The sequence below is a fragment of the Botryllus schlosseri genome, chromosome 11 (genome assembly GCF_051294905.1).
Source record: "Botryllus schlosseri isolate E-star chromosome 11, Bs_hap1, whole genome shotgun sequence".
Lineage (NCBI taxonomy): Eukaryota > Metazoa > Chordata > Ascidiacea > Stolidobranchia > Styelidae > Botryllus > Botryllus schlosseri.
The window spans coordinates 16256298-16276882 of NC_137246.1; the positions used below are offsets into that span (position 1 = coordinate 16256298).

A 20585-nucleotide genomic window follows, 5' to 3' on the forward strand; every position below is an offset into this window, starting at 1 on the left:
TTGAGTTATAAAGTCATATCGTTGAATACTTTACATAAAAAGTACCAATTTAAGCAGGGAAAATAAAAGCCTCCTACCACGAAGTAAACAAATTGATTGCAAAAGTGAAAGCAAATATCGCCAAGAATAGAAGCAAAGCTGCCGACTTTGATTTATGTGGCATGCCACCACAGCCCATAGGTACTCGTTAGGATAGTTGGTTGAATGCTGCTGAATATTATCCCGAGAGACTTCCACAAGTGAAAGAAATAGGCAATGCATGTTGAAGGAGTTATTGTAAAGACCGTCAAAAATATAGTCAACGATTTAAAGTTGACTTGTCAGTTAACAGAAATATGCCTCCTCCACTACAACAATATTTCAAACTTAATACTCAAAATGGAAAGTTGTACATGTACATACACCATCAAAGAGGCTCATGCTGATCTAAATGCCATTGATTTCGGAAAAGATCTGCTTGAGCTCGAAAATTACATTAAAAAGCGATTGGATAAAAACGATGTGAAATAAATTATGGAACTACAAAGACAAGACATTTCACCAGCACTTTATGCAAAACTGCAGAAGTGTCAGCACACATCAGCGTCTGTGGAGCGCTCATTTTCCTTAATAAAGTCATTTTTATGTCCAAATCGTAACTTCAAAAACTCTATCATTCCACATGAAACTGTACTATAACAGTGATTTAAAATAAAAATGGATGTGTGATACTGTTTTGCTCTTCGGTTCCGTGGTTGACGTGGTTCGCATGTAAAAATACACGATTTTCACATAAAGTCATATTTTCCAAAAAATAAAGTCATATTATTGATTTTTTAAGGTCATATAAAATTGGCCTTAGTAATCAGGCAGACAGTGCATTTAAAGGTAGTGTACTGTCGCATCTTAAATGAATTACAAGTACGCTTGCTGTAATTGACACTGATGGCGTAAAAAGCACAAGATCTATACCTTCAGGTTTGTCGTATTGTACAATATTTCGATACCAATAACGATTCAAAAACGAGTGCATACTATATTAATGTGTAAGATACACACACACGTATGGTTAAAATAGTACAATAATTCTTCAAATACAGCACTAAGACATGTATAGGTATTATGATTTGATAAAACTACGCCACGCAACAGGAATTAAAAGCAAAAAGCTTTTAGCCAGCAGCCAGAATATCATTTATGCAAAAGATGGAAGAGATTGTGCCGAATTCAAAGGGACTGTTAAACTGGCGCGGCCTTATATGAGTTCATTGTCGATTGTTACAGCCCGGATCGTCATTGTTTCAGCATAATCACTCATCTTGTGTTGAAACGAAAGAAGCACTGTTTATTGGGTCACTCATAACCTTACGATAGCGTGAGTCTGCCAAACCACTATTGTACCGCCGATACGTAGATGATACATCTGTCATTTTCAGGAATGAATCGGAGTGTGACCAATTTCTCATTCGCTTAAACTCGCTTCACCCGGCCTTGCAATTCACAATAGAAAAAGAACGTAATAACTCATTATCATTTCTGGACGTATTAGTTGAAAAGCGCAATACCAACAAATTCGAAACGTCTGTTTTCAGGAAACCGACATTCACAGGCCAATACCTTCGCTGGAATTCATTTAGTCCTCGGCGCAGAAAAATTAACCTCATAGGCACACTCGTGCATAGAGCGTTGATGCTATGTTAGGGTAACAAACTGAGTTTAGAACTTGACTACATCCGAAAAATCTTACTGGATAACGGTTACCCTGAACACGTCATCAGCCGCGGCATGGAGAGGAAATTAACGCAATTCAACGCAGAAAAACGAACAGAGCCCACCGCACGAACAATAAAAGATGTTTATATCCATCTACCTTGGATTGGCCCCATTTCCACCCGCTTTGAAAAACAATTGATTTCTGCTGTCAGTAAGTGTTACGACACAGTCAAAACCAATGTGATTTATACAACAACACAACTGCTCCCTTCAACACGCAAAGACATGCTTCCTGCACTTCAACAAAGTAATGTAGTGTACGAATATAGGTGCCACTGTGATTGTGGCTACGTGGGAAGAACGTCAAGACGTCTGCAGGACCGCATAAACCAACATGTCCCCAGATTTATCAGAACACGCTCAGTGAAAAGCTCATCCTTAACTCATCCACTTAAGATTGATGCTGATCGATCAAAGGCCATTAATTCTGCCATCGGCAAACATCTGTTGGATAATCCGATTTGTGCGAATAATTATCGAGACGACCGATTTCGGATCGTAGGGCGAGGCCGCTCACAATTCCATTTGTGTGCCTTGGAATCAACTTTTATCAAAATACACCAACCAAAACTCTGTCAACAAAAGGAGTTCGTGTACCACCTAAAAATAGTACATTGAACGCTCTCTCTTTCATGCTGGTGACGTCATATTTTGTGATAGGATTGTTGATATACAATGTTCTTTCCAATTCTCTACTAGTTGCTGACGATTACCCCTGACGAGTGTCAGCCGAAAATATTCGGGCTCATTTCAATATGAATATACTATTTAATTGTATATTGAAGTTCTGTACCTCCAAGAAGCTCTTCAAACGATAGGAATTGCGAACCAGTATCCGAATTAAGCGGAGAAGTGTCCGAATTAACAGTATTTTTTTACACGCACTATTGATTTGTCAAGATAGCGTATTGGTATGATCCACAGCTGCAACACCAATAGGTTACGGCAGGGGTCGCCAACTCAAAATGGGTCGCGGGCCACTTTTCAAATTTCGTAGCGGCCGCGGGTCGCATAAATTCAATATCGATATAAAGTGGGCATGGGGAACCACGTTTTAAAACTCTACGTCAGTACAACGCTGTTCTACCTAACATAGGCAATGGGTATAGTGACCACAAAAAGTAATATTTTATTAAAGGAATAAAAATACAACAAAGGATCACTGTCATCAATTTCATTTTATTTTAAACTCCGAGCTGTACACGATACCTAGAAACGCTTTTTGGGACTAGCGAGATACGTAACTAGCTGAAAGACCAAACCCACTTAAAGCTTAATCTTGTGGGTAAGCCCTAAGCCAGTGGTTCTCAAACCTTTTTAGACATGCCCCCCTATATGATACTGAAAAATTTCGCGCCCCCTTATCGTCATATCACAAAATGCATCCATAATGCTGGCTGTCCGAACGGATAGTTTGATGGTATGGAAGGTTATGAATGTTGATGAGAGAATTCTATAATATGAATTCCAGATTATAGACAGAGCACTAGCTAGTTATGAATTCGAGGAAAATCGCGCCGAGCGCGAAAAAAAATTCAGTTGAACGCAGCTCCACTGCCCCTTCAGATGCTCTCACGCCCCCATATGGGGAACGTACCCTCAGTGTTAGAACCACTGCCTTAAGCAGTTTTCTAAGCGTCTCGGTATTGGAAGTGTTTGGGCCATTGCACGTCAATTTCAGAATTTCAAAATGTTTTCTTAGCTTTCTTCCGAAATCTCAAATCATGTCGCAGCCGCAAAATATGACCTGGCGTGCCGCATGTTGGTGACCCCTGGGTTAGGGGCTCAAGTCTGTCCGCGGACGACTCCAGAATAGCTCCCTACGTGTTGGAGGTTTATCTTGGCTCATCCATGCAATCTGATCCATGTTAGCAGTGTCTTAAAAATTGAAAATAAAGGTCAACCCCGCAGAATCTACGCGTGGGTACCGGGTTTTTCGGGCCTTTTCACAGTGTGTTGATTAAAAAAAGGTCCACTCTCCCGCGAACTGAATAATCTCTTGAAATTTCCTGGTTATGTAATTGTTATTGTGACTTTTTGCCTGTAACCACCAAACGTTACTCCAAGAAAAAGTCCTCTTTTTGGGTTCTGAAAATATAGTATGCCATGTAAATGACCATTGTAGTCGAAAAACACCACGAATACGACAATTAACAATAACAACCATCAATATACTTGTATAAGGTGCTGTTAAAGCTGAACTCAACATCGCAAGTCGCCATGCGCAGTTACAGTTTGACGAACATAGATTTATTTGTTTGAATATTGTCTGTTGCGATATTGAAGTTTCGTACTCCCAGAAGCCAATTTCATTGTTATGTTGCACAAACTTACACGTTCTTGTTTGAGATAGATTACTTCAGGGGCGCCGGAGGCAAGCTAATTTTACATTCACAATTCTCATTAATCGAATTCATCGATATTACCCGAATCCATAGTGATTTGAACGCGACTGTGACAGGCATTTGTTATTTCATCTCACTAGCAGAACAATTGTAAGGGATATTTCGAACTATCCCTGATATTCGTACAGGACTGTACGACAAATTGGGTAATAGGTCATCCAGTGTGCCGATATAGGTGTTTCGGTCATGGACAGAGGAATTCCATTTCTACAGAATAGTACGTTAGTATCATAATCACGTTTGCGAGGTAAAGCTGGGACACATAGCGTCGTTTACATTGTTATCAGCATGGGGGAAAATAAAATCGCCAAGCAATGCCCGGTGGGAAGGACGGTCCTACTGATAATAATTGCTGGATTGACTGGAGTCGGCATTGGGTGCCTTGCAATGTGGAGTGGAATTCGCATGTCCTTCCCCACGTACTTCTCGAGAGAAACTACCTCCGGCCCAAATTTCGTCATATTTCTCGCCGATGATGTTGGATATGGCGACTTTCAAGTTTACGGACATCCCATTCAAGAATGGACTGGCGTTGATAGGATGGCGAAAGAGGGAAAACGGTTCACTCATTTCTACACACCTGTTGCCGTTTGCTCGCCCAGTAGGGCTGCTATTCTCACGGGTAAGTTCAGGGGTCTCAAACTCGAATGTGCTCGCGGGACAACTTCCATGTTTTTGATACTGTAGCGGGTCGCAGCATCAATAGGGATATTCGATGTCATTTGAATACAGGCATTATTTCAAGAAATCATGAAATTATCTCGAAATTGACCGATTGAAATTGAGCTGAACTTGCAGACTGACATCCCACACACATCGTGAAAATGTTATTTGAATCTTGTAGCAATTCACACCGGGCACGAGCAAAACTACATTTATAAATATTTGAATAAAATTGATGTTGTACTAGGTCAGTGGTTCCCAACGTGGGCGACATCGCCCCCAAGGGGGCGATTTGGCGATCTAGGGGGACGAAAATAACGAAGGGGGCGAAAGGGGGGCGAAACGGACGAAGGGAGCGATAGGGGGGCGAAAACGTTGAAACTTTCAGTCAAATATGATTCATTATATGCTTGGTTTATTGCTCAGCTCAATTTATATGAGATCGATGTTGATAGAAAAGTAGCTCAATACTTGACCCATTCCAGCCTGTGATACCTGCCTCACATTGCACCTATTTCATTTGTTTACGAACTCTCTCAACCTCGTACCATCGGGTTGTTAACGTATGTTTATTCTCAATGGATATACCGCAGTTGTTACATCATAATCGAATATCAGCTGTTTCAGCAGCAAGCACGAACACGTTCTGTTAAAACTGCTAATTAGTGTGTCGTTGCGAAGTATCCAGTGTTGCCAATTAGCGCATATTGGCACCAAATTTTGGAATATTGGCACAGTTTCACGTTAGTTGGCACCATAATTTCGAGTTTGGCACGTTGGTACTATTTTAGCTCGTTCGATTTTCTTCAACTATCACTGTGAAGATTTGTTTTCAGCATTTTACAAAAGTAGCAACTGGTACATACTCGCGCACCCAAGGAATAATTAAGGTTGTTTTACATTATTTAGACCTGCAGTAGGCATATACCGGGGTATTACGTCCTATAAATCGTTGTCCTATATTACATCGATATTATAGGTCCTGAGTCATTTTATCTGCTACCCACTGCAAAAGTCAATTTGTTATGCAAGTTATCATTTTGGCTACCAGACATCCTTTAGCTGGGATTTATGAACCCGCCCCGAGTCTAGATCTTGAAGACGTATATATAGAATTCGTGATGTTTAACTAAGCAAGCTGATATATTGGAGAATTTGCTGATTCGTTTTTGTGCCGATTCGGTTGTAGAATTGTTGACGTCTGTAAATGTAGCTTGACGACCTTATGCGCCCGGAAATGAATTCCACCAAAGTGTAGCCTACTTTTTACAGCGTAATTGAACCATTGAAACTGATTTCTGTAAAGACATCTCGAACGATGAAAAAATTTGGTTACATTTCAGTCAGTTTGGCATTATATTTTGAAATATTTCACTCCCAGAGCCTTCCCGCAGTTGGCAACCCTATGTATGACATTTGAAGCAAGCGAAACAGTTGATTTTCAATCACCGATGCAGTTTTAATTGGTCTACTTTTTAGACGTGACACAATAGCATTGCTTCTTGGAGTAGTCATATTTTTATAGCCTACTAGTAACTCCAATGATTGCCAAAACGTTGATAACCCTGTGCGGATAGATTCCATCTAACTTATCGTCGAACGTTTAGGAGTTGGGCGAAACGCTGTCTGTGCGCACTCACCAACTCACTGCGCTGTCCATTGGACGGCAGTGCGTAACGACTAAAAAAAAATCATCACTTCGACTGAACCGCCGAATTACCCATTTTCTCGTTAATTTTGTGGTCTTGACTAAAAATAGGTCATCACATCGTTTTTTTTGTGCGCAGCTTAGATTTTCTGTGCGCAGAGACCGTGTCAGCAATGCTCATGCGCGCAGCTTAGAGGGAACAGTGGCCACGAAAGGTCAATAAAACTCAGATTTGGGTCACCTTCTTATAGGGGGGCGATGAAAATGTTTCTAGCTTGATAAGGGGGTGATGAGTCGAAAAAGGTTAAGAACCACTGTACTAGGTAGAGAGTAAGCATAATTTGCTAAAATTATGAGATATGGACACCATGCGAGAGGGCAAATTCACCATGTCATAAAAGATGTCCAGTTATATATTTGTAGCTAACGGACATTTGACGAGCCACATTATAGCTGTGTTTGTTTATGGGCATTCGTGGTGTCTGTCGACTACAATGGTCATTTACACCAGGACGATCTTTCTCATTTTTTTGATTCCATAACACCATGCAACAAAATTTTGCAAAAGTTTTAGTTGGCTAAAATTTTTTATGTATTGTGATTCAGTATTCCGAACTAATTACAAAAATACCAAAATTTTTCCTTAAGTGTCCCAAATTTTGAAGAAATGTCAATTTCTCTAATTTTTGATTTTACTCATACTTGCTCCATATCAATCACAATAATTCTAATGAAACGCTAATGAAAAGGATAATATGAACAAATATAGCTTACTTATGCATCAAGTAACAATGCAACACTTTAAAAATCGTCAGAAGTGGTTTTGTTTGCGTGACTCGCGTCTGTGAAATGAAAAATCTTCTCTTACTATGGACCACAAATAACACCATGTAACAAAATTTCAGTAAACAGTTTTATGTATTGTGTTTTGCTATTCCAAACCAATCACTAAAATACAAAAATTTCTTCTGAATTGTCCCTAGTCTTTGAGTAATGTCACTTTTTCTGATTTCTCGTTTTACTCAAAATTGCCCTGTAATACGCATAATTCCTTATTGGACGTACAAACACACACTAACGAAAAGAACGAATATGAACAACTACATCTCGAAATGCCTTGAATGCTCCTGCTTCTCTCGCAGTAATTTTATTGTCAAGTGCTTTACAAAAGATTGCCAACATTCCCGCATAAGTAAGGAGAACCTACTACGGAAAAATATCGTGAAAATCGTTCATGCTCTTTTCTCGACGAAGGACCAGAGGTAGTCAAAGTAGTCACGAAAGCTACTCAAGTAGAAGTAGAAGTAGCGACGAAAAAATCTACTCAAGTACGAGTAGAAGTAATTCTTTCACAAGCAACCTAAAACTACTTGAAGTAGAAGTAGAATTGACTAACTTTAAATCTACTTAAGTAAGTAAGTAGTTGTGAAAATGATCTTGATTCGTTCGTTTGGACTATCAAAAGGTGCAAATTGAGAAATGCGGAAGCTGTAGAGAGCTTGATTCATATTGATGCATCCCAGGAGGTGTCAATTTTCGACAGCATAAGCAGTCGTCCACATCATGGGATGCAAATTATAGTATTGATATGGAAATGCGATACTAATTCTTTGTTTACTCGAACACCCCGTTTTAGATAATATCATGGCATGGCGCCCTTCCCCATATTATAAGGCCCTTAGTTCAGTCGAAGAGCAATACGGAGAAGTTGTGTCGGATACGTCTTTAACACTTTGCGCGATTAGTCAATTAGTTAATTAAAAATATGACAGATCGTAAAAATGCCATAGTGTATAGCTTTATTTTCGGAAAATAGAGGGCATTACTACACTTGCTTTTACACTTCAACATCAACATGTATGTTTTCCAGACAAAAGAACTGAAACTGTAATTAGAACTCAACGTATAATACACGTAATTGAAAGAAAAATACAAATACTACTTCCAAAAATCGGAAAATATATTTCATGTCTTTTGTCATTGTATCGCATTTTTGTGGTGGATTGAACTGATAAAAATTGCTAATAAACCAATGATGATTGTCCAGAAAGTTTCAATGGTGGTCTGCTAAAACAGGTCTAACGTTAAAAAAGTCAAAGTCCACTTTTCCAGATTATGACACGTCTTGGGCTGCTAGGTATAATAGGTTATTGCTAGATTGCGAAACGATAGTTTGAGAAAAAAAATCTCTCTCTCTCTTTCAAACGTTATAGAGGGCCATACTTATTGTGATGAAATATTTGGTATAGGCGATAATGCGGTAAGAACAGAACCACGCAACCCGGTATCAAAATTATATTCAGCGATACTTTCGTTAAAACATATTTGCCACTCCATATCTACTGTGCGCGAAGCGCAACGAAAATTCTGGGCATTACATGACTTTTGCGAAAATTAAATGTTGGTACTACGTGAAAACAGCCCCGAAATTCCTCGGGCTATCTTTCTTATTGGGGGATTAAACTACTTCGACTTGACAATCTGAAAATAGCGGAAAGTAAGTAAGTAGTTCACAAAATATTACGAAGTAGAAGTAGGAGTAGCGAAAAAAAGATCTACTGGAGTAAGTACCAGAAGTAGAGGAAAACTACTTGAGTACTTCTTGTTTCAACCTTGGAGTCAGAATTTCCGCATTTGATTTAGTGAGTCCCAACTATATCATCAAGTTCGTGTGGTTCTGGATTTGTAGCTATATAAGAGATGTTGAAGTCGTCATCGGAGTCATTTTCTGTATCTTCAAGTCCTGTCGAGTTTTTGGAGCTTGTTTGACTGATAGTTTAGGCAGTAAAAACTTACTGCAATACGTAACAGGTGCTTAAGAGGAGACGGCATAGAAGGATATGCAATGTCAAGTCATTTTTTAGTTATTCTGAATCTTGGAGTGTCACCCATACAGAAATAACAGTAATTTGTAAGGTTTCGAAATCCCCTTCAGCTTCTTTAATAGCAAACGACATTGAATGCCGACCTCCCCTTAGCCATCCATCCATTTTCATCGGCATGTTTCGCAGATTACATTAAATGCCTAGTTTTTATCTTTGTCTCCAATTTTCATGCCAAAGTAAAGTTAATAAGTAGGCCTATAAAAAACCTTAGCCTCTATATTTTTTACCTGATTTGTCAAACTGATATACAGACCACAGGTATAGCGAAAACAGCCAGCCCCATATCGATATACGTCGGCTATATCGAGTGGTAATTGTCCGTAGGCTCATACAACATGTTTTTTGTAAAGTATTTACATAATTATGGCATAATTTCACAACTTAAGTAAGTTTAAAAACACCGTTTGTTTTAAATGCAACCCAAGTTGTAGCCTATTATGAACAATATTTCGATATCAAGCGATTCAACAGATACTGTACACTATATTACTTTGTATTTGACTTGAAACATTATTTGGGGTTAAATTAATGCAGTTATTCTTCAAATATGGCAGTAACCAATGTAGAAAAGGCTGAAACGATATTTTCACTTGATAAATGTACACCACGAAACAGTTGTAATAAAAATAATAAATAAATTAGTGGGGCAGAACTTTATTTAAGGAAAGTCATCAACACTAATTGACGCTAAATCCACAAGACACAATGCTTCCAAGAGCCAGTGCATTTACGCTGCGAACGTAGCTGAAATAGGGCGTCAAATGAAGTTTTAATAACTGTATGATGATGCCGCATTAGCTTGTACCAGAATGTTCTACAAAATGGACGCAATTGGATCGATTTGAAACCGACTATATGATAGTGACATGTATTTATATGAACTCATTGTCGATTGTTTCTGCAAGGATCGCCCTCGTTTCACCATAATCACTCACCTTGTGTTAAAATGAACGAAGTTATGCTTATTTCGTTATAACCAAACGATAGAAATTGCGAGACTGTATCCGAATTAAGGGGGAAATTTTAAATTTTGTTTCGTCGCCGAGAATTTTGGCCGAATAAAGTGGCAGTATTGGTTATGAGTTGTCCGAATCAAGCGGAGTTGACTGTGTTTGGTATTTATATAGTTTGGTGGATTATTGTGATTTCGGCTGGTGGTTTGGTGAAAATTTAAGGTCGGTATCCCGTTCGTGCTGGAATATTTGGTCATGGTCAAGTATTTGTCCATGGATCATCCGGCGGTCTACCGAGACGAGAAGTGACGATAGCGGAAGCGCTGAAAGAAGAGGGCTATCTGAGCGGAATAACTGGGAAATGGCATCTCGGTAACCATTTTGATCACACGTTAAAAAATTGATTCTATTGCGCGTAATCATAAAATTGTCGACAATAAAGGTATAAACAAGTACAACAACACGGACGGATATCACTTGCCCTCTCATCATGGGTTTGATGCTGTGAAAACAATACTTCCGTTCTCTCAAAATTGGGCATGCCGACAGCATGAGGTCAGCTGATTCAAATCTGGTAAAATGGTAAAATGGTAAACCTAACATGTGGGGTATTTTCTTACAGTCATACATTCCCGGAATGTCAGATAGCTGTTTTCTTTATGAAAATGACAAGATAATCGAGCAGCCGATCAATTTGGGGTCTTTGACTTCGAAACTTTTGAACGACACAATTCATTTCATTACAAGCCATAAGGACGATCGCTTCTTCTATCTGATGTCGTTTCCACAAACTCATGAAGCTCTTTTCTCGAATCGACGATTTCGTGGGATGTCTAAGCGGGGTTGGTGGTAGATGTTATTGCGGTTATGGTGTTTAGGCATCAATGGTCATTTCACACCAGGCCTAAGCTATTTTATATGATTCCTGAAATGGTGGCTAATAACACAGTTGACATTTGTTTTGAGACACCGTTTACTCGACTTGGATGGCAACGAGGAGCCCAGATAAACCTCCAACACTTAGGTATGAAGTCGGCCTTGGACAGACCCGCAATCCACTGCCGTTGAAGCGGTAAATCATTCCAAGTGCTACGCTATTGCCTACCCGCCACAACAAAGTGGAATAAGTCCCATGGACGTGCCCTATATATACAAATGTCGGGTGAAGTCACGTTTGATTAGGCTCGGCGGTAAGTATAAAGCAAACCCCTAAAGGTTACCTGGTTCGTCAAGACAAGAACTCTTACAAAAACTTCACTGCGAAAACGATTGTGGAGCTAACATACATCGCTAACGTATGATGTCAAGTGACGTCAGAACGGAATTGATAGCCAAATCGTAATATTTGCCATCACTTTCATACTCCCCCTGCGAATAAGATATTAACAGAGTAGCAGTCATTAATAAGAGCTAGGGATGGTGTCAACCCCTAAAAGTATCAGGTGAGTGTGAATGTGAACGCGAACCTTTTTAAAAGGTTCTGCGTGAACGCGAACCTTATGACGTCACATGACGTCGTATTGCAATTCCAACCTACAATTCAGGCCACATAAGCCACAATGCTTAATTTAGTACTTGCTGACGTTTTAAACGTCACCAAATGTATCAACCTAAGCAATCAAATGCTATAATAAAATCAATATCTTCCGTCGCTTAGTCAACAATTCCGACGAGGACTTACAAGGGAACATAAGCGGTCTAGGCCAGACCAGACAATGTATTCGGCGTCTGACTATTGCTACATTGGTATTGAGCAGAATGTAAAACGAATTTCTATACTTGCAACCGATATTACCCCATAATATCGTTGGGTTATATTTCTCATCTGAACAAGTCACACACAATGTACAATGCGAGAAGACATGCTGCAATGTCATGAACAGATAGGAGGATATCGAACGACACGCATCAGTAACAATTCTTTCCATTCCTTGTGAGTGCTTTCTTTCGTCGGGTCTTTTTCTGGGCTTTTTTGTCGCCGTAAGAACGGCAACGGCGGGGGAAGAGGAGCCCAGATAAACCTCCGACGAGAATCGAACCAGGTCCGTCAGATTGATGGGCGCTTATCGTTACCACTACGCTATCTCCCCCGCCGTAAACAAGCTGTACAGTAGCCAACACCGCAATCGCACGAATTTGGTTTTAATGATACAATGAAAATATCAAATCAAGATGAATCCCGAACGCTTGATAGATCTTTTTACATTAGACAACGATGATGTATTCTTTATATCAATTTGACTGATTGCTTCGCTGACTTCCCAAATGTAGTGTATTTCGTTCTTGATTTTGTATTATTATGGGTCAAGCTCACAGCAGAGAGTCACTAAATATCAACAAACGGTAAGCTGAATATTTCGAGCGAACTTTTGCAACAAAGCAAGTACAATATTTGAGATTGGCAAAGTGCATGCTCGTTTAGGGTTTACTTACCATTTGGTGTTGATTTCTGTTATGCTGCCAGCGCCATGCATAGAATGGTCCAAAGTTGAAATGCAAAGAATTTCAACCAAAGATGTTATATTGACATGAAAAATTGTAACGTATGAAAAAGGTTCACAGTCCAGAACCCACCAAGGTTCGTTTGTAAACGTGATCCTCTAAATTTCTGAGGTTCACACACAAAACGCGAACGTGAACATCACGTTCACACCATCCCTAATGAGAGGCCTTACGCTTGACATCATTCGTATATGATGTTACTCATGACGACGTGACTGGACGAAATGTCGTATCTGCACGATGGTCGCTGTTCAAATTCCAATTGATCGGGAGTTTTCGATTCGCATGAGCCACTTATACGCACCCAGTGTTGTTAGGCTTCTCAGAGATCCTTCGGATCCCTGGAACAATATTTTACCACCTGAACTCAAATCACATTTCTGGTTTAAAAAGTCTCTATAGACTTTCCGTTTAACGTGATCTGACTCAGATCCAGAGGTGGTCAAAGTAGTCAAGAAATCTACTCAAGTAGAAGTCGAAGTAGCGACGAAAAAATCTACTTAAGTACGAGTAGAAGTACTTCTTCAATAAGCAACCTAAAACTACTTGAAGTAGAAGTAGAATTGACTGACTTTAAATCTACTCAAGTAAGTAAGTAGTTGTGAAAACGATCGTAATTCGTTCGCATGGATTGTCAAAAGGTGCAAATTGAGCTATACGAAAGGTGCCGAGCTTGATTCATATTGATGCATACCAGGAGGTATTCAATTTTCGACAGCATATATATTCGTCCGCATCAGAGGATGAAAATTATAGTATTGTTATGGGAATGCGATATTAATCCTCTGTTTAATCGAGCAGCACGTTTTAGAAAATATCATGGTATGGCACACTCCCCGATATTATAAGGCCCGTATAGTTTAGTCGAAGAACAATGCGGAGAAGTTGTATAGGATACGGTGTAAACATTTTGCGCGATTAGTAAACGTTAATAAAAAATATGGTGGATCGTAAAAGTGCCATATTGTGTAGCTTTATTTCCGGAAATTAAAGGCACTTGCTTCCATACTTCAACATGTATGTTATCCAGACGAAAGAACTGATATTGATTAGAACTCAAAGTGTATAATACTGGGAATTGAAAGTGAAATATTAATACTACTTCTGAAAGCGGAAAATGTATTTCATGTCTTTAGTTCAGAAAGTTTTGAAGGTGGTATGCTAAAACAGCTCAAAAACTAAAAAAAGTCTGAGTCCACTTTTCCAGATTAGGACGCGCAATGGACTGCGAGATTACGATATGATAAGTAAATACTAGATTATGAAACATCAGTTTCAAACGTTATGACGGACCATATATACGGTGATCAAATATTTCATATGGGCGACAATGTGGTGTGAACGGAACCACGCTGACCCGCTACCTAAATTACATTCACCGACACTTTCGTGAGATCATACTAGTTACTCCGTATCCACTGAGCGCGAGGTGCGACGACAACTTTTATGAAAATGAAATGTTGATACTCTGCCAAAACAGCCCTGAAATTGCTCAGGCTATCTTCATGATTGGAGGATGAAACTACTTCTACTTGACAAACTGAAAATAGCGAAAATTAAGTATTTAGATCACAAAATATTACGAAGTAGAAGTAGAAGTAGCGAAAATCAGACCTACTCGAGTAAGTACCAGAAGTAGAGGAAAACTGCTTGAGTACTTCGAAAAAGTAGAAGTACTTTGTTACTGACCACCTCTGCTCAGATCTCATAAAAATATTTTTTTCGTGGCACCGTTGTTACGTGTAACGATGAAATAGATCAATGCTTCCCCAAGAGGACATCAGCGCCATACTGGGCGCGTTTGCGACCTCGAACGGGGTGCTAGCCACAAACTGGGCGATTGTGGGATGCTGAGAGTAATCGTGGGCGCTATAGACTATCAACAATATGAAACTGTTTCGTTAAATCCGTAAATTAATAGTTCTCTTTGTGTAGTGCACCAAAGTCAGATTTATGAATATGTGGTCACGTCGTTCGCGGTGACGATATTCGATTGAATGCACCTTGTACGACCGCGAACGACGAGGCCACATATTCATAAATTTGACTTTGGTGTATCACTGCACAAAGAGAGATATTCATTTACAGATTTCCCTAACAGTTTTCCATAGTCCATAGCGTCAACGTTTACTCTTAGCCCCCCCCCCCAAATCCAGAGGTGGTCAGTAACGAAGTACTTCGACTTTTTGGAAGTACTCAGGTAGTTTTCCTCTACTTCTGGTACTTACTCAAGTAGATCTGATTTTCTCTACTTCTACTTCGACTTCGTAATATTTTGTGATCTACTTACTTACATTTCGCAATTTTCAGTTTGTCAAGTAGAAGTAGTTTAATCCCCCAATAGGAAAGATAACCTGAGGAATTTCGGGGCTGTTTTCACGGAGTACCAACATTTATTATTCATAAAAGTCAAGAAAATACCAGAAATTTGTTGCGCTTCGCACACAGTAGTTATGGAGTGACAAATATGTTTTCACGAAAGTATCAGTGAATATAATTTAGGTACCGGATTGCTTGGTTCCGCTCACACCGCATTCTCGCCCATATCCAATATTTCACCACTGTAAATATGGCCCACCATAACGTTTGAAACTACCGTTTCGCAATCTAGCAATTGCCTATCATATCGTAATCTAGAAGCCCATGAATTGTCCTGCTAATCTGGAAATCCGGCTTTTTTGAACGTTACAACTGTTTTAGCAGATCACCTTTGAATCTTTATGGACAAAAGACATGAAATAAATTTTTCTGCTTTTTAGAAGTGGCATTTGTATTCCACTTTCTATTTCGAGTATCATACTTTGAGCTCTAATTACTTTCAGTTCTTTTGTCTGCAGAACATACATGTTGAAGCATAAAGGCAACAGTACTAATGCCTCGAAAATAAAGCTACACTAAATATAAATTTTACGATTTACAAAATTTGTTATTAACGTATACTAATCACGCAAAGTGTTGAAACCGTATCCGACACAGCTTCTCCGTATTGCTCTTCGCCTAAACTTGGGGCCGTATAATATCGGGTAGGGCGCCATGCCATGATGTTCTCTAAAACGTGGTTTTCAAGTAAACAAAGGGTTAGTATCGCATTTTCATATCAATACTATAATTTGCATCCCATGATGCGAAAGAATGCTTATTCTGTCGAACATTGATACCTCATGGAATTCGTCAATACGAATCAAGCTCTCTGCACCTTCCGCATAGCTCAATTTGCAGCATTTGACAGACCATGCGAACGAATTAAGACTGTTTTCAAAACAACTTACTTACTTGAGTAGATTTAAAGTCGGTCAATTCTACTTCTACTTCAAGTAGTTTGAGGTGGCTTATGGAAGAAGTACTTCTACTCGTACTTGAGTAGATTTTTTCGTCGCTACTTCTACTTCTACTTGAGTAGCTTTCTTGACTACTTTGACCACCTCTGCCCAAATCACCCAATTTGTAGCTAGCGTCCCTTCGAGGTCGCAAACGACTAAGGGGGAGGGGGTGCTGGCGCCCACTTTGGGAACCACTGGATTATATCATAACAATAAGTCTACGCGACAATATGGTGAATGCGCAATGATCGAAGCCAACAACATTTGGTTGGGAGTAGGAAGGGCTTCGATTGGCGTTCGATACCTGTTTTGCGGTCCAGGTGCATGGGCGTTGTGAAAAAATTGTTTGGGAAACTCTGAAATATATGAACGAATTGCGCCCATGTATGTGCCATATCATATTGTGTTATAGGGCCATACGGGGACAGCATCAACGAGATGGGATGGGCGATCAATGAAGTATTGGATCACCTTGTGAAACTTGGGATTGATTCGAAGACTTTCGCGTTATTCCTATCTGATCATGGTGCAGTGCGACGTGGTTGTGGCGAAGATGGCTCAAATAGACCGTTTCGAGGAGAAAAGTGTACAACATGGGAAGGAGGTGTACGGTTGCCAGCGGTCTCTTGGTGGCCAGGCGTTATAGAGCCAAATAGCGTCAGCCACGATGTGTTGAGCACCCTGGACATCTTACCGACAGTTGTGCAGCTCGCAAGTGAGTAGTTCTAGGGATGTGCATTGTGTAGCCTGTAGCATGCGGGCCAAATGCAGTCCACAGAGTATGTGCGTTACTATTACTAGGAGAAGTCATATTTTTTATGGTGTCAACAGTAGGGGTGGTACGGACCCCTGAAAGGTTCTGTTTGATCGCGAACGTGAACCTATGACGTCACTTTACGTCATATTGCTAATTCAACCCAACAATTCCGTAAAGTAATATTTATTGTACGCGATACCGAGCGACGACTCAGGCCACATTATGCCGCAATGCTGAAGTGCATGCCTAAACTTTAAACGTGACCAAATGTATCATCTGGAACATTCAAATGCGATAGTAGCTCGATAACAACAATATAATCAGTCACCTTGCCAACAGTCTCGACGGGCACTTCACGGTTTAGGGTAGACTGGAGAATGTAAGGTGTGGTGAGACTATTGCTACATTGATGTTGGTCAGAGTGAAAAACTGGTTTCCGTAGTTGCGACAGATATTACCACAAAAGCAAGTTATACAGTAGCCAACACCCCAACCGGACGGATTTGGTTTTATGATGCGATACATTCTTTACATCAATTTCGTTGATGCCAATAATGGATTGGTTACCTACCTGTATTTCGTTATTGTTATTGTGTGATTGCGGACAAAGCTCAAAGCAGAGAGTCGCTAATTTATTTTCATGCTGCCCACGACCTGCGTTCGGGCTATTGCGTCATCAATAAATCAAAAAAATATTAAACAGTAAGACTATGACTTATCATTATCATTGTGAAATATAATAAGAAAACGTTTAGTAAAGTAGCTGCAGTAATTCGATTTTTAGTGCGCATTTTATCAATATTTTTGTAACGTTTCCTGCGGTTTTTGTGGTCCACACAGAATGTTCTCGTGGGCTATAGTTTTTCCCGCCCTGATTCACTGACTCTCAAACTGTCAGAATGAACATTGTATATATGTGTGTATATGTATATATTGCATATATGCTGCAGTGTCTTGCTATATGGGTTGGGCGATAAGGGTTTTATTATAATAACAATTTAGGCCTTCAATACCGCGGACAGTGCAGTAGCCTACTTTACTCTCTATAGTCACAATTAAAAGCAAAACTCAAAATAAAGCATTGATCAGACTGCGCCGATGGCTGTGGCAATATTATTGGTAGCAATTATTTTGTGGGCCGATGATTGTCAGCACTTCGGGATGCTATTATTACATTCGCTGCTTTCACCCTCGCTATTCTGAACGCGAGCTGTCATAAACCATTAGCAACATATATAACCTACATATTTGAAGATAAATATATTAATGTAGAAGTAATCACTTCGCATCATTTCATCAGACAGGCAAAGGCGCATCTCATCTCGCATCATCGACGGAAAGTCATTCGTAGATGTAATTATCAAGAAAGAGGGCACTCCTTCCGATGCAGCAGATAGGCCTTTATTCTTTTATTGTAACAACGTCCTGACTGCAGCTCGTTTTCGAAACCACAAGATACATTATTATACAAGCAATCAATCAAGTAAGTTGCAGTGCAGAGCAACCATGGCCTACCATACAGGGCCGTAACAGCACTTCGCCAGCCCCCCCCAAAACTTTGGTCGTGGGCCCCCCATAGGGTTATAGACCGAACGTCTGGGGGGCTTCGCCCCCCAGACCCCCCTCCAGCGATACCCTGTTTACCGCTATTTATGATGTGCGTTGGGAGTTTGTGTAGTGAAGCAGCTTTTGTCGCCTAAGCGCGCGAAGCGCGGGAAATTTCTAGAATTCATGACTAAATCGGTCAGTATGATCGGGAATTGCATATATATTGTTATCAATTTTTATCTTCTCTCTGCTCACGTAATCGGATTTGCCGGTAGAGCTGAGTGAGGTGTGTTTGAAAAGGTAGGACCACTCAATAATAATTAAACATCTTCGGGCGTATACCCGTTGGTAGGGACGAAACAGCACCTCGTCAGGCCCCCAAAAACGTGGGTCTTGGGCTCCCATAGGGTGATGAAACGACCCCTCCATCACGTTGTTCGCGTTTGTCACGAAATCATCTGTACTGTATTGTGAGTCAGCGCGAAGCGCGAAAATTTTCGATAATTTATGATAAAATCGGTCAATCAGATCGGCGATTGCATATATATTATGCTATCAATTTATTGCCCTCTCTACTCACGTAATTAGATTTACCGGTAGAGCTGAGTGAAGTGTCTTGAAAACGGGAGGGCCCGTAACTAATAATCAAACATCTTTGGGCGGGCGGACCCGTTGATATGACTTCGTTACATGATGTTATTTCATGACTTCCAGTCTGCTATATCAAAAAATATAGAATCGCCCAAACGTAGGCTTCTAAACTAAGAGACGCACACGATTTCAAATTGGTATTTCTTCACTGGCATAAAATTTTTTCCAGCGGGATGGTATTTGTCTTGTGAGGTTCAGATTGCAAAGACAGGAACATTCGGCGCCAGTCACTTAGGCGCCTATGGACAATTAAACCTATATTTATTTGTATATATAACGAAGTCTTTGGTCAGCATAAGGGCATAGACCCTTTCGGCCAAGGTTATCTCGCTGCCGATCGTTCTGGCACACTTCCTGGAGTCGCATGTTATATGGCCTAAAACTTGCTTGTATGTCTTGGTGGGTCGTGGCGTGGTAATGGCCCAATACCCAATAATACAGGCACATGGCTACTTGAATTCGCGCGCAGCGCGAAAAATTTCTGAAATAATTGCATAAATTTTCAAAAAATACTCTATGATTTATGCTAATTCACGAAATAATTTTGGGCCCCCTTCGAGCTCGGGCCCCCCCAATTGGGGGGTTTGGGGTGCGGCAGTTACGGTGCTGCTACCATACCGAGTAGCGTATGCTAGACCATGGGATCACTTGACAAAATAATAATCCGGCATGTTTCACGATTACAATCTTTCGACAGGTGACTCACTTGTGAAGGAAGGTCATGCAAAATGTTCGATGGATACTCCTAAGCGCATTCGTGAGTATATAGCCCAGTATTCGTGTGAGAACTTCGTCAAGCAAGACCCCCCATTGATGTTCAATTTGGAATCTGATATTGAGGAACACGTTGCCTTAAACCCTAAAAGTCAACATTATCAAAAGATTTTGACAGACTTAAAAAAACAGATGGACATTCACGCCATGTCCATCGAAGAGGTCGAATCCGAAATCAACAAGCCGACCCTGCCAACGTTAAAGCCTTGCTGCGATCCTCCTGTGTGTATGTGCAATTACGAGGAATAAGCGTCGGATTATATTTTAATTCTTATGTTCTTTTGAACTCTATTGATGCACAGTTCATTTTATGCACCAGTCATTTATTGTAATCTATTACACTGGGCAACAATTTTGAACGAAAATTTTGTTGACATTGATTTCGCACAAGATTTAGGCTAATTTCAGTATGTTGATTCCGACAATACCGCTGGTTTTCTTCTGTCACGTCAAGTTTTTGCTCTACGACATATGCCCAAAATATGCAAATATTCACGAATTTAGCCATCTGTTCCATGCCATATAGAAATCCACACTTTTATCATATAACAATAAGTTATATAGCCAAAGGGTCAATTGAATTATTAGAAAAAAGGTACTGGTATCGATCTAGGCCGTTGCATTCGCCCATTTTTGGGAGGATGCAATCATCCGATGATATTTCAGACACATATTTGATGCAAACTGCAGGATATGACAAGAAAAATAAACATTACGATTACTATCA

General features: G+C 40.0%; 1 protein-coding gene and 1 long non-coding RNA gene across 2 annotated transcripts; both read left to right on the top strand.

Annotated features, from left to right (window-relative positions):
* Positions 1 to 4221: 4221 nt before the first annotated feature.
* LOC145449975 (arylsulfatase-like) lies at positions 4222 to 20585 on the top strand. Its single transcript, XM_080328417.1, has 7 exons — positions 4222 to 4779; positions 10529 to 10678; positions 10749 to 10861; positions 10929 to 11148; positions 16541 to 16843; positions 18186 to 18368; positions 19782 to 20585. Exons 1-7 carry the CDS (start codon positions 4446 to 4448, stop codon positions 20105 to 20107), a joined length of 1629 nt encoding a protein of 542 aa, XP_080184543.1. The 5' UTR covers positions 4222 to 4445; the 3' UTR covers positions 20108 to 20585.
* LOC145449983 (uncharacterized) lies at positions 4790 to 9738 on the top strand. Its single transcript, XR_013918394.1, has 2 exons — positions 4790 to 5067; positions 6792 to 9738. It is a non-coding gene; the product is annotated as an uncharacterized LOC145449983 (long non-coding RNA).